The 15,500-nt window shown below is 35.6% G+C and overlaps 1 protein-coding gene across 1 annotated transcript in view; it reads right to left on the minus strand.

Annotated features, from left to right (window-relative positions):
* Positions 1-12,244: 12,244 nt before the first annotated feature.
* Positions 12,245-15,500, minus strand: part of DEFB112 (defensin beta 112) — a 365,076-nt gene continuing 361,820 nt past the window's right edge. The window contains 1 exon segment of the mRNA XM_073006058.1: positions 12,245-14,554. Within this exon segment, the coding sequence (XP_072862159.1) occupies positions 14,328-14,554 (227 nt within the window). The 3' untranslated portion in view covers positions 12,245-14,327.

The following is a 15,500-nucleotide window of genomic DNA, read 5'->3' on the forward strand; positions in this document are numbered from 1 at the left end:
AAAAAGAAATAAAAACCATCTAAATTGGAAGGGAAGAAGTCAAATTATCCTCTCCTTGTTTGCAGATGATATGATCTCATATTTGGAAAGTCCTAAAGACTCCACCAAAAAAACTTAGAATTGACATACAAATTCAGTAAAATTGCAAGATACAAAGTCAGCATACGGAAATCAGTAGCATTTCTATACGCCAACCGTGAACAATCTGAAAAAGAAATCAAGAAAGTAATTCAATTTACACAAACTACAAGTAAAATAAAATACCTAAGAATTAATGTGACCAAAGCAGTAAAAGATCTCTACAAAGAAAACTATAAAATATCGAGGGAAGCAATTGAAAAAGACATAAAAACATGGAAGAATATTCCATGTTCATTGTTTGGAAGAATCAATATTTTTAACATGACCATGTTACCGAACAAAATCTACAGATTCAATAGAATCCCTACCAAAATATAAATGACATTCTTCACAGAAATAGAAAAAAAAATCCTAAAATCCATATAGAACCACAACAGACCCAGAACAGCCAAAGCTATCCTAAGCAAAAGGAACAAAACTGGAGGAATCATATTACCTGACTTCAAATTATACTAGAGTGATGGTAACCAAAACAGCATTGTAATGGCATAACTGCACGTAGATCAGTGGTACAGAATAGAAAACCCAAAGATGTATTCATACATTTACAGTGAACTCATTTTTGAAGAAGGTGCCAAGAACATACATTGAGGAGAGGACAGTCCCTTTAATAAAACATTCTGGGGCCAGGCACTGTGGCTTGCGCCTGTAATCCTAGCACTTTGGGAGGCTGAGGTAGGTGAATCACTTGAAGTCAGGAGTTCAAGACCAGTTTGGCCAACATGGTGAAACCCCATCTCTACTAAAAATACAAAAAATTAGCCGGGTGTGGTGGTGCATGCTTGTAATTCCAGTTACTCAGGAGGCTGAGGCAGGAGAGTAGCTTGCACCCAGGAGGCGGAGGTTGAAGTGAGCCGAGATTGCGCCACTGCACTCCAGGCTGAGCCACAGACCTAGATACCCTGCATGGACGTTTGAGCTGGCAGGGGCATCTTCCCAGAGATTAGACAGAGATGGGGCTTCAGCAGACACCAAGCCGGGGGACCTTTGTGTGCGGGAGTGCTCTGGTTGAGCTCTGCTATGGATGCCCATTCCAGGGCTCTCTGTCACTCTGAGAGGCTCTGTCCTCAGCTAACCACAAGAATGGGAGATAGCAGAGCCAGCTTTCCCGCGGGAATGGGGCACGTAGGTCCTGCGAGGCCCACCTGCCTGCCAGTCCCTCCCGGGGTTCCTGCCTGTCCACCCCACAGAAATATAGACACGGCGCTTGCTCTGCTGCCCGGCCTGGGTGCTTTGTTCCAACTGAACGCATTCTGGCAGCCTAGAATCCTTTCGGAACCCCCAAAACACCCAGAACCCAGCCCTGAGGGTCCAGAGAAGGGAGGAGCCACAAGCAAGTCCTGGTATTTCAGGGCTGCGGCCTGCAGCTAAGGAGTGCCGGGGATGTCTGCCAAGCACTGGAGCCAGGGAGAAGTTCACATGCCCAAAAAACTAAGAGGGGTGAGTTATGCAAGTTCGCGGGCTGGTATGATGCTTGGGCATGGTTCCCTCCACTGGGCTGCTCTCGTAAGCGAGTAGCCTATTTCCCTGCTGGACCTCTTCTGGGGACAGGCCCTCAGCCTGAAAACCCTAACAACAACATCAAGGACAACAAAAATGCAGGCATAGTGCCAGTGATCAGAGGTGGCTTCCTCAAGGCCGAGGAGTGGACCTGATGAGAGTGTCATCTCTTTCCACCTGGCACCGCAAGGTGCAGCTGCAAATACAGGGATACACAAAGAAGCCGCGCAGCTGAGTGGGAGCCGTGTACCGCCCATTGTTGTCAAGCACCATCTACAGGACGCAGCGCAAAATACAATAACAAAAACCGAATTCTTCCTTGGCAAACCCAAGGGCAAGAAATCAACAACACAGACCCTAGACAGACCCTTAATCCTCTGAAAACTTACAGAAATAAAGCCAACTCAATGTATATTCAATTTACACAACAGTTGAACGAAGACCAACCTTCCCAGATAAGAAAGAATCAGCACAAGAACTGTGGCAATTCAAATAGTCAGTGTCCCCTTAACTCCAAAGGAACCCGTTAGCTCCTCAGCAATGGTTCTTAACTAGGCTGAAAGGACCGAAATAACAGACATACAATTAAGAATATAGATGGAAAGGAAGCTCATGGAGATTCAGAAGAAAAGTTGAAACCCAATTCAAATAAGCCAAGCAATTGAGAAAAATGATTCAAGAGCTGAAAGGTGAAGTAGCCATTTTAAGACCCAAACTGAACTTCTTGAGCTGAAAAATTTACGAGAATTTCATAACACAATTGGCAATATTAACAGCAAAACAGACCACGCTGAGGAAGGAATCTCAAGCTCAAAAGCCAGTTCTTCAAATCAGTTGTCTGACAAAAATAAAGAAAAAAAGAATTTTTAAAAATGAACAAAACCTTCAAGAAATATGGGATTATGTAGAGACAAATCTATGACTTATTGGCATCCCTGAGAGACGAGGAGAAAGAATAAGCAAGTTGGAAAGTATATTTGACGATATAATCCATGAAAATTTCCCTAATCTTGCTAGGGAGGTTGACATGCAAATTCAAGGAATACAAGAATCTCATCCAGATAGCATACAAGATGACCATCCCCAAGGAACATATTTGTCAAATTCACCAAGGTCAACGCAAAAGAAAAAATCTTAAAGGCAGCTACAGAGAGAGGTGAAGTGTCATACAGAGAGGACACCATCAGACTAGCAGCAGACCTCTCAGCAAAATCCTTACAAGCCAGAAGAGATGTGGGCCATTTTCAGAAACCTTAAAGAAAAGAAATTTCAACTAAAAATTTCATGCCCCACCAAACTAAGCTTCATAAGTAATGGAGAAATAAAACTCTTCTCAGATAAGCAAATGCTGAGGGAATTCATATCAACTAGAACAGCTTTCCAAGACGTCCTTAAGGGAATGCTAAACATGAAATCGAAAGAATGGTACCTGCTCACACAAATACTTAAACACATAGTTTACAGATATTTTAAAGCAACTATACAACCAAGTCTGCATAAAAAATAACCAACAACAGGATGACAGGATTAAAATCTCACATATCAATACTAACCCTGAATGTAAATGGGCTAAACACCCCTCTTAAAAGAAATAGAGTGGTAAGCAGGATAAAAAGACAAGACCCAACCATCTACCATCTTCAAGAGAGTAATCTCACATGTAATGATACCCAGAGGTTCAAAGTAAAGGATTGAAGAAAGATTTATCATGCAAATGGAAGAAGAAAAAGGGGAGGAGTTGCTATTCTTATATCAGATAAAATGGACTTTAAATGTTTTACAATTAAGAAAAACAAGATATTTACATAATAATAAATGGTACAATTCAAAAAGAAGACTGAACGATCCTGAATATGTATGCACACAACACTGAAGCACCCACACTCATAAAACAAGTTATTCTTGACCTATGAAAAGATTTAGACAGCCGCACAATAATAGTGGGAGGTGTTAACACCCCACTGACTGCGTTATATATATTATGGAGGCAGAAAACTAACAAAGACACTCTGAATTCTAACGCAACACTTGCCTAATTGGACCTACAGACATCTGCAGAACACCCTACTTAGCAACCACAGAATATGCATTCTTTTCATCTGCACACAGAATGCATTCTGAGATTGACTACATGCTAAGTCATAAAGCAATTCTCAATAAATTCAAAAAAAATCAAATCATACCAAACACAGTCTTGGATCACAGTGCAATGAAGACAGAAACCAATTTCCAGAATATCTCCCAAAACTACACAAATATTTAAAAATTAAAAGTCTTCCTCCTGAATAACTCTTGGGTGAACATCAAAATAAGGACAGTAAGAGGAAAGTTTATAGCACTAAATGCCTTCATCAGGAAATTATAAATATCTCAAATTAACAATTAAATTTGCACCTAAAGGAACTAGAAAAAAAGAAGAAACCAATTTATAAGCTAGCAGAATAAAAGAAACAACTAAAATTAGAGAAAAACTGAATGAAACTGAGACAGAAATCCATGCAAAAGACCAAGAGTTGTCTTTTCAAAAGAATAAACAAAATTGATAGGCCTCCCTAGCTAGATTAACAAAGAAAAATGAAGAGACGATACAAATAAGACAATCAGAAATGACAAAGGCAATATTACAACTGATGCCACTGGCAAACAGAAGATCCTGAGAGACTATTATGAACTCAATGCACACAAATTAGAAAATCTAGAGGAAATAGATAAAATCCTGGATGGACACTATCTCCCAAGATTGAATCAGGAAGAGGCTGAAACCATTAATGTAACAATATCAACTTCTGAAACTGAATGAGTAACAAAGAAACTACCAACAAATAAAAGCCTTGGGTCAGATGGATTCACAGCTGAATTCTACCAGACATACAAAAAGGAATTGGTGCCAATCATATTGACACTATTTCAAAAAACTGAGGAGTAGGGGATCCTCCCTACTGCATTCTGTGAAGCCAGCATCAACCTGATACCAAAATCTGGCAGAGATAGAGTGAAAAAAGAAAACTTCAGGCCAATATCCCTGATGAACACAGACACAAAACTCCTCAACAAAATATTAATAAACTGAATCCAGCAGCACATCAAAAAGTTAATACACCACAATCAAGTAGGTATTATTCCTGGGATGCAAGACTGGTTCAATTTACATAAATTAATAAATGTGATTCACCATATAAACAGAGTTAAAAGCAAAAGCCATATGATCATCTCAATAGTCATGAAAAAAGCTTTCAGTAAAATCTAACACAGTTTCATGATAAAAACCCTAAAGAGATTAGACATTGAAGGAACATATCTGAAAATAGTAAGAGTTATATATGACAAACACGCAACCAACATCATACTGAATGGGTAAAAGCTCGAATCATTCCTCTGGAGAATAGGAACAAGACAAGGATGTCTACTTTCACCACTCCTATTCAGCATAGTACTGGAAGTCCTAACAAGAACAATGAGGCAAGGAAAAGAAATAAAAGGCATCCAAATAGGAACATAAAAACTGAAACTATTTCTCTTCACTGACGATATGATTCTATTCCTTGAAAATCCTAAAGACTATGCCAAAAGACTTCTAGAACACAGAATTAATAAATGACTTTAGTAAAGTTTCAGTATAAAAAAATCAAAGAAATCAGTAGCATTTCTACACATGAACAATATACATGCTGAAAGTGAAATCAATAACACAATCCCACTTATAATAGCCACGTAGCAAATGAAATACCTAAGAATATGTCTAACCAAGGAGGTGAAAGATCCCTACAAAACGAAGTGCAAAAAACTGCTGAAAGAAATCAGAGATAACACAAATAAATAGAAAAGCATTCCATGCTCATGGATTGGAAGAATCATTATCATAAAAATGGCCACACTATAGATATACAGATTCAGTGTAATTCTTATAAAACTAACAACATCAATTCTTCACAGAATTAGGAAAAACTATTCTAAAATTCTTATGGAATCAAAAAGGAGCCTTAATAGCCAAAGGAATTTTAAGCAAAAGGAACAAAGCAGGAAGTATCACACTATCCAATTTTACACTATACTATAAGGCTACAGTAGCAAAAATAGTATGGTACAGATAACAAAACAGACACATAGAACAATGGAACAGTAAAAAACTCAGAAATAAAGCTACATACCTATAAACATCCGATCTTTGACAAGGCCAACAAAAATAAGCAATGGGGAAAGTAATCCCTTATTCAATAAATGGTGCTGGGATAACTGACTAGCCATGCGCAGATCAAAGCCGGACCCTTACCTTTAACCATATACAAAAATTAACTCAAAGTGGATTAAATATTTAAATGTAAGACCTCAAAATATAAAAAAATCCTAGAAGACAATCTAGGAAACACTCTTCTAAACATGGGCCTTGGCAAATAATTTTTGGCTAAGGCTTCAAAAGCAATTGCAACAAAACCAAAAATTGACAAGCAGAATCTAATTAAACTAAAGAGCTTCTACACAGCAAAGGAAACCATCAACAGAGACAACGTACAGAATGGGAAAAGATGTTTGCAAACTATTCGTCTGACAAAGGCCTAATATCCAGAATCTATAAGGAACTTAAAGAATTCAACAAGCAGAAAACAAACAACACCATTAAATATCAGGCAAAGGACATGAACAGACATTTCTCAAAAGAAGACATACAAGTGGCCCACAAACATATAAAAAAATGCTGAGCATCACTAATCATGAGAAATGCAAATGAAAACCGCAATGAGATACCATCTCACCCACTCAGAATAACTATTATTAAAATGTCAAAAAATGACAAACAGTGGCAAGGCGGCAGAGAAAAAGGAATGCTTATACAGTGTTGGTGGAAATGAAAATTAGTTCAGTCACTGTGGAAAGTGGTCTGGAGATTTCTAAAATAACTTAAGACAGAGCTACCATTTGACCCAGCAATCCCAATACTGAGCATATAACTTAATGAAAATAAGTAAGTAAACCAAAAAGACACATACACTTGTGTGTTCACCACAGCACTATTCACAGTAGAAAAACTTAGAATAAATCAAGGTGCCAATCTAAAGACTGGGTTAAAAAAATGGTACATATACACCATGAATATTATGCAGCCATAAGAAAGAATGACATCATGTCCTTTGCATCAACATGGATGCAATTGGAGGCTATAATCTTAAGTAAAATAAGGCAGAAACAGACAACCAAATAATGCATGTTATCTCTTATAAGTGGAAGGTAAACACTGCACACAAATGGATATAAATGTGTGAACTAAAGACACTATGGACTACTAGAGTGGAAAGGGAGGGAGGGAGCTGAAAAACTATCTATTGGGTACTATTCTTACTACTTGGGTAATGGGATCCATTTCTCAAACTTTAGCATCTCACAGTATTTCCGTATAACAAAACGGCACATATAATCCCTGTATCTAAAATAAAAGTTGAAATTTTTTTGAAAGTTAGGCATAAAGATATGAAGGCTTTTATAGGAGATACTAAACAGATATATTAACTAATAATAGTAAGCTAATACATATCGAATAAATTAATGTTGGACACTGTATCAGGAAACACCAAATATAGCCATTTAAAGAGGCAATGATGTCTTTTGAATCACTCTTTTAAGCTGGGCTTGCAGAATTATATCTATTTCATTTAAAATTTCTTTTTAACGGCCATTGAATTTGAAGCATCCAGAATAATTTATCTCTTTTCTTCTCACATATCCACATCCTAATCCTGGAACCACTGAATATGTTAATTTACATGGCAAAGAATATATTGCTGATATAAATAAATTAAGGATATTGAGATAAATAGATTATTGTGAATTAACCAGTTAGGCACAAGGTAATCACAAAAGTCTTTATAAAATCAAGGTAGGAGTGTGAGGCTTTGAATATGGAAGAAACCATGAGCCAAGAAAATCAGGTGACTTCTAGAAACTGGAAAAGTCAATAAATAGATTCTTCCCTAGAGCCTCCAGAAGGAGCACAGCCCTGCTGACACGTTGATTACAGTCCCTTGAGACATATTTTGGATTTCCGACCTCCAGAACTATAAGATAACATTTTTGGTAATTTGTTAGGACTGTATCAGGAATAGATAGATATTAGAAAACCAATAGAGGGCTGCCTCACCTACATCTGTAGTTATTATTATTTTTATTCATAACATTATTCATCTGTGCATTCATTTTGTTTGATTAGTCTTAACAGAGTCATACATTTTGTTATTGTCATCAAATAACAAACATTTAACCTTGTAGTTTTTATATATTATTATTATTATACTTTAATTTCTGGGATACATGTGCAGAATGTGCAGGTCTGTCAATAGGTATACACTTGCCATGGTGGGTTGCTGCACCCATCGACCTGTCATCTGCATTAGGTATTTCTCCTAATGTTATCCCTCCCCTAGGCCCCCACACACTGATAGGCCACAATGTGTGATGTTCCCTTCCCTGTGTCCATGTGTTCTCATTGTTTAACTCCCACTTATGAGTGAGAACATGCAGTGTTTGCTTTTCTGTTCCTATGTTAGTTTGCTGAGAATGATGGTTACCAGCTTCATCCAAGTCCCTGCAAAGGACATGAACTCATCCTTTTTTATGGCTGCATAGTATTCCATGGTGTATATGTGCCACATTTTCTTTATCCAGTCTGTCATTGATGGGCATTTGGGTTGGTTCCAAGTCTTTGCTATTGTGAACAGTGCTGCAATAAACATATGTTTGCATGTGTCTTTAAGGTAGAATAATTTATAATCCTTTGGGTATATGCCCAGTAATGGGATTGCTAAGTCAAATGGTATTTCTGGTTTTAGATCCTTGAGGAATCACCACACTGTCTTCCACAATTGTTGAACTAATTTACACTCCCATCAACAGTGTAAAAGCATTTCTATTTCTCCACATCCTCTCCAGCATCTGTTGTTTTCTGACTTTTTAATGATCACCATTCTAACTGGTGTAAGATGGCATCTCACTGTGGTTTTGATTTGCATTTCTCTAATGACCAGTGATAATGATTTTTTTTTCATATGTTTATTGGTCACACAAATGTCTTCTTTTGAGAAATGTCTGTTCATATCCTTTGCCCACTTTTTGATGAGGTTGGTTTTTTCTTGTAAATTTGATTAAGTTCCTTGTAGATTCTGGATATTAGCCCTTTGTCAGATGGATAGATTGCAAAAATTTTCTCCCATTCTGTAGGTTGCCTGTTCACCCTGATGATAGTTTCTTTTGCTATGCATAAGCTCTTTAGTTTAATTAGATCCCATTTGTCAATTTTGGCTTTCGTTGTCATTGGTTTTGCTATTTTAGCCATGAGGTCTTTGCCCTTGCCTATGTCCTGAATGGTATTGCCTAGGTTTTCTTCTAGGGTTTTAAAGGTTTTAGGTCTTATGTTTAAGTCTCTAATCCATCTTGAGTTAATTTTTGTATAAGGTGTAAGGAACGGATCCAGTTTCAGTTTTCTGCATATGGCTAGTCAGTTTTCCCAACACCATTTATTAAATAGGGAATCCTTTCCCCATTGCTTGTTTTTGTTAGGTTTGTCAAACATCAGATGGTTGCAGATGTGTGGCATTATTTCTGAGGCCTCTGTTCTGTTCCATTGTTCTATATATCTGTTTTGGTGCCAGTGCAATGCTGTTTTGTTTACTGTAGGCTTGTAGTATAGTTTAAAGTCATATGGCATGATGTCTCCAGCTTTGTTCTTTCTACTTAGTATTGTCTTGGTTTGGTTCTTTGTTTCTGTTCCATTAATATTTTTTTTTCTCTTATTTTTACTATTTCATTCCTCCTCATTCCTTCGACTGTGTTATAGTGCTTTTCCAGGGTCTTAACTAAAACATTTAGCTCATTATCTTTTACCTTTTCTTTCTTCCTTGCATACTCACTTAAAGCCATGCCTTTTTCCCTAAACAATTTTTTGCTACAATATTGATATATAGCAAATAAATATTTAAACAATTTTAAGTTTTATTATAATTTTATTTTTCAAATATATGGAGATTTTTGAATTAATTTTCTTACTCAATTTTTAACATTTTATTTTTAAAATTATAACTCACAGAAAAGTCACCAAATATTATGATTACCTCCTATATTCCCTTCACCTAAACTCACCAATTGCTCAGATTTTGCACTTTTTAAATTAACTAACTCCTATCTATATGCATCTCTCTATATATGTATTTATATATACATACATATATATGTTTATGCACTTATAAAATACATTTATATTTTTATTTGCTAAATAATTGAAGAGTTAGTCACAGACATCATAACACTTATCACATCTATTGTAAATAATTCAGCATGTATCTCCTAAGAACATAGATATTCACATATAACTCCAATAAAATTATCCCACTCAGGTAATTTCATTTTTATAAGATACATATTTTTAACATGCAGTCTGTGTAAAATTTTCACAGTGGTATTTATAGTGTCTTAGTTTATTTGAATGAGCACTCAGTAAGGATTATATGTTATATAGTTTTCATGTCTCCTTACTTTCCGTTAATCTAGAATAGTTCCTCTTCCCAGACTTTCATTGTCATTCATTGTGTTGACAATTTTGAAGATTCCAGGCCAGTATTTCAGAACATCTTTCATTTTGTATTTGTCTGATTTTCTTCCCTAATGGATGGGTTCAGAAAAATGTTTAAGGAATTATTACATAAGTGATAAGTCCTACCTACATGGTATGACTTGGCTGTGTCCCCACTCAAATCTCCCCTTGAATTGTAGCTCCCATAATTCCTATGTGTTGTGAGAGGGACCTGGTGGGAGATAATTGAATCATTTAGGAGGTTTCCTTCATACTGTTTATGTGACAGTGATCTGGCACTTGTTGATTGGCCAAAATGTAAAGTCCAGCAAAGATTACTTACAATTTTAGTGAATGTTAAAAAATTTCCAGGGTAACAATTGAGGTTTTTGTACATTATTTCAATTAGCCCTCAGAGCTCATTAAAAATGTTTTTAATTTATAAAAATAAAAACAAGTGTTTTATAAAAATAAGTAACTTCTGTAGATTTGAAGGAAACATGACAGTGTTAGAATTTTAATTCCTGTCCATTTAAGTCCAAAGCCAGATTACTTAACTGGAATGTTTTTCGTTTTATTATTTTATCTTATTTTCCTTCATTTTGTTTTATTTTATTTTATTCTATTATACTTTAAGTTCTGTGGTACATGTGCAGAACATGCAGGTTTGTTACATAGGTGTACCTATGCCATGGTGGTTTGCTGCACCCATCAAACCATCATCTACATTAAGTATTTCTCCTAATGCTAACTTCTTGATCAAGTCTAATGGTTTCTTGGAAAAGCATATTATAAGAAAAAGCAATGCAAAGTACTATCACTTGAATTTAAGCAGAATACAGTTATTAAATTTAAAACTACTGGAGGTTTAGAAATTATTTTATCGTCAAATTTTAGGTTGAACAGGTCTTTTTTCTCTTACTTTTAAACTTCTTATTCTATTTTTTGCTTCTCTATGCTTGATACCAAACAAACTGGATTCTCTTCCCTAGTTACAGGATAAATAAATGATCCAGTCAATTAACAATATGGAATCTAATTATTTTGAACCTATCAAAGCCTCACTATCCTGTATAATAAAAATGTTAAAAATAATGTGTATATTATCTTTGCTGGTCAAGTAGAGAACAGAGTTCCCTTCAGACCAATGAAGGAATTCTACTTATTTGTCATACAAATTATTTTTTTTACTTTATCCATTAAAAATCTCTATTCTTTGTTTCAGTAAAAGTGCATGGCAGACTTTTTAGAAAAGAATAGCAAGATAAATCTAGCAATTCCATAACAGAAAGATCACTGGGAAAAAAAGTGTAGATAAATATATTTTTATAAAGATGAAGAACTTCCACAATAACTCTTATTTTTGCTTACAAGATTCAGCTGGCTTGTGAGATGGAAAAAGCTGGCTTAAAGCAGAAAGAGCTAATTTATCATCTGTTACCTTTACCTTAAATCAAGCAGAGTCACATGACATCAAATCTCCTGTCTGCCCACATAGGTCTCAGTTCATGGATAAGGTAACAAACTCTCACCAAAGTTCTCTATCACTTTATTTTTCTTGGAGCCACCTGCTGTGTGCTGTCTCTCTCTAATTCCAAAGTTCTAGTACTCACTGCTGATCTTAAATTCACATTTCAGAAGTTCAGGCAACTGATACTCAGAGTTTGGAAAAAATGTTTACAGGAAACATAGAAAGTGGCCAACTATTCTATTTCCCTTTGCTTCCCCACCGCCGCCCTCACTTTCTGTAGAGTAAAAGCCTCACAACTATAAAAGACATTAGTGAAAAACTAGGACAATTTGAATATGGACTGTTTTAGATAATATCTCTTTAATTATTTATATCTGTAATTTATATCCACAATATTTTGTAGCTTGAGATGCCATTTTTGTTGGATTTTTTTAAAATCTAATAATCTAAAATGTGTCATGTTTTAAAATTTTGTTTTCAATTTGATTCTAGTACCTAGAAATATAATTTACTTTTTGTATTGACTTTATTTAGTGAGTTTGCTGAATTGTTGTATTACTTCTATTAGTTTCTAGATATTAAAAAAATTTAGGTATCTAATCGTGTTACATATGAATAATGTCAGCTTTGTTTCCTTCTTTCCACTGTTTATACTATTTGTCCTATTCTTAACTTAAAGCACTGGTGCAGTCCTCCAGTATAATGTTGTACAGAAGTACTGATAAATTAACAACATTCTTGGTTTATTTCTGAACTTTGGCGAAAGTGTTCAATAATCCACTGTAAAATATGGCGTTTGATGTGGCTTTTGGTATAGGTAAACATTATCAGTTTAAAGTGATTCCTCGATCCTTATTTTACTGATTTTTTTTTAATCATGAGTTAATGTTTTATAACTCCTACAAATCAATACGAAAGAGATACAATCACTAAAAAACAAACCAAAAAAAAAGTCTCCAAGACTCAAATACAAATTCACAAAAGAGCATATCTAATGGCCAGTGTCAACATCAATTATGGAGAGGTTATCAACATCATTAATGGAGAGGAAAAAGGAAATTAAGACCAAAAGACCAAGATGATATGCATTTACACACACTGCAGAAGGGTTAAAATTGGAAAAAGGGTGGACCAGCTGGAACTGTGGACACTGCTTATGGGAACTTAAATTGGCATAATCATTTTTTTGCTGTCAATATCTCTAAAAGATAATAATATAAATAGTTTATGTTGAAACTTCTCTACTTCTAGGTATATAACCATTAATAATGAATGCACACATTAATAAAATTTAGCAACTTTATTCATAATTTTCATCTATCCTACCACGGATACATTAAATTGTAGTATGGTATACTGTGAGACTCCTGAAGTGGGGTTCAGAGTTTGAATCATAAACCAAAATCACAAGATGCAAATAGGGTTATTTATCTTCAAATTGACACTGGTCAGACAACACACTATTATACATATCAGGAATATCATGTATAATTTGGACACCCAGATGCATTTTCTTATGCGCCCAGGTACTGTGTACAGGATATGCTTTGGTTATAAGATTAACCCAAAGCTGACATGTGTATGTGTCACAGCAGCATAAGAAACCTACCAGGTACAAGTAGCCTCAACTTAAATACCTTGTTACCACATAAATTTAAGTGAGTAGCTCCCTTTCCTTCATGAGGCCGTAGTCCACAGATTGTAAGTCACGTAATAACCAAGCCTGCCAGCCAAGGACACAGACTGGAGAACATTCTTTAACTAATACTTAGCACATACCAAGCCCTGCAAAACCATCACCTATTTTTAGAGTTGATGTTTTAAAACGTTTGAATAAGGGGAAAATTTTTAATCTAGGTGAGGTAATAAGACCAACTGTGTGTGCATGCATACACACATATATAATTCTGTTACATTATTTTTAAATAACTTAAAACTTACTAAGACACCAATAAGTAGCATGATAAGAATCATCTAATAACGTGTGGAAACATTAAAAACGTGAAACAAAGCAAAACAAAGCAAAAAAGTTAATCATAATTTCACATTATTATTATTGCTACAAGCTATAGGGATTTACCATACTCCTTTTTCCTCCTCAACCTAGTCTCCCTCTATTCTACCTTTTGAGCTTATTCTTGAAAAAAAAAATCAGTTATTTTTATTTTCATAATTCTTTCAAAAAAGAGAGAAAAAGTATAACCTGGAAGTAGAAGCAATATGAGAAAGTTATGAGGATTTCATAATCCTTCAAATTTCTTGCAACAATTTTTACTAGTTCAGGGATCACATGTCTTATCAACTCTGTCCCCACTCCTGAGTCTCCTCAAAGAATTCTTGGTAGTACTTCACTAATGACTCATAATATGCTTTTCACACTAAATAAGGAATTGACCCCAGAATCTCACTAAATGTAGTGGTCCCATCATGGATTTTCTTCTCCATGCTGCTTCTATTGCTGAGTTCAAATCCCTGCTTTGTATTCTGATTCTTTCTCCCAAGCAAACACAATGTTTATAAATATTTCAGGCTGAAATATATTTTATTTAATTGTTTATTCATTATAGGTATGCATGCACAGAAATTATAGGTCATTAATGAAGTGATGAAATAATGTGAAGACTTTGTTAAGATGTATCATCTTCTTGTGGATGGATTTCTTCAATGACTTGAGTCTTTAGGGTACCATTCTTGAGTCCCTACTGAGTCCTCTGAGATCCAATTATTTGGGTCCATAGGGTCACATTCTCTCACACAGCAATGAGTTGTAGGTCTTTCACAGTATGAAATCCTAAATTCACTATCGTCACATTGATTTTTACATCGACCGCCAATCGCTATGCATGCCTTCCACCTATTAAAGATGATATGGTGCCCTTCACTTCTGACTGAAAGAAGGCAAGAACAGCTGGAATTAGTAATCTAGGTGGGAACTCCCAAGATTTAAAAGAAGACATGGAAGTAATCACAGACAACAGAGGAGAAATAAAGGAAATGGATATTTGCTTTAATTTTTTTTGGTCCATATCAGAGCAGATCAAGGAAATCAACAAGTATACAGTTCCTAAACTAGAGGTTCCATTCCTATGCATTCTGAATAATTTTGTAGTGACTCAATAAGGGATTTCTGAAGGGCTTGCAATTTATTAATCTTCCTCTGTCTGTCTTGCTCATTGACTAGAACCATTGGATATAAATGGGACGATCTCCATCCTCTCATTTATCATTCATTCTTAGTACTGTTCTGTGGTAAATGTTCTCTTCCTTTTTAAGATTAGCCCAGCTACTCCGGAGGCTGAGGCAGGAGAATGGCGTGAACCCGGGAGGCGGAGCTTGCAGTGAGCTGAGATCCGGCCACTGCACTCCAGCCCGGGCTACAGAGCAAGACTCCGTCTCAAAAAAAAAAAAAAAAAAAAAAGATTCCATCGTTCTTTTTAACCTGACTTGAGCAGTTCTAAAATATTGAAAGACATAATTTTATTTTCCTGAAATATCTCATCTCCTCTTGGATCTGCACCCTAGAGCCAAGCACAAGAGAAGTTTTGCTTAAAAAATAGACACTTTGGGGTGATTAGAATAAGGAAATAGTAAATAACCATAAGCTGAGGACATAGTGAACATTTCAGCAAGGCTCATAATTTTCTCTTTTTACTTTGCCATTTTTCTCTTTCATCCTGAAGTCTCCAGTGCTATAGAAAATTTTAAAAAATGTCTCTAATCTCACTTTACACTGTAATTTCTTCGACTTTGTAACTTCCACAATTATAAGGAATGATGTATGTATCTAGATAGAAGGTCTCTCTGTCACTAACAGAAGTTCTGATCTGTCGTTGC

Source organism: Chlorocebus sabaeus, chromosome 17 (genome assembly GCF_047675955.1).
Source record: "Chlorocebus sabaeus isolate Y175 chromosome 17, mChlSab1.0.hap1, whole genome shotgun sequence".
NCBI classification, from domain to species: domain Eukaryota; kingdom Metazoa; phylum Chordata; class Mammalia; order Primates; family Cercopithecidae; genus Chlorocebus; species Chlorocebus sabaeus.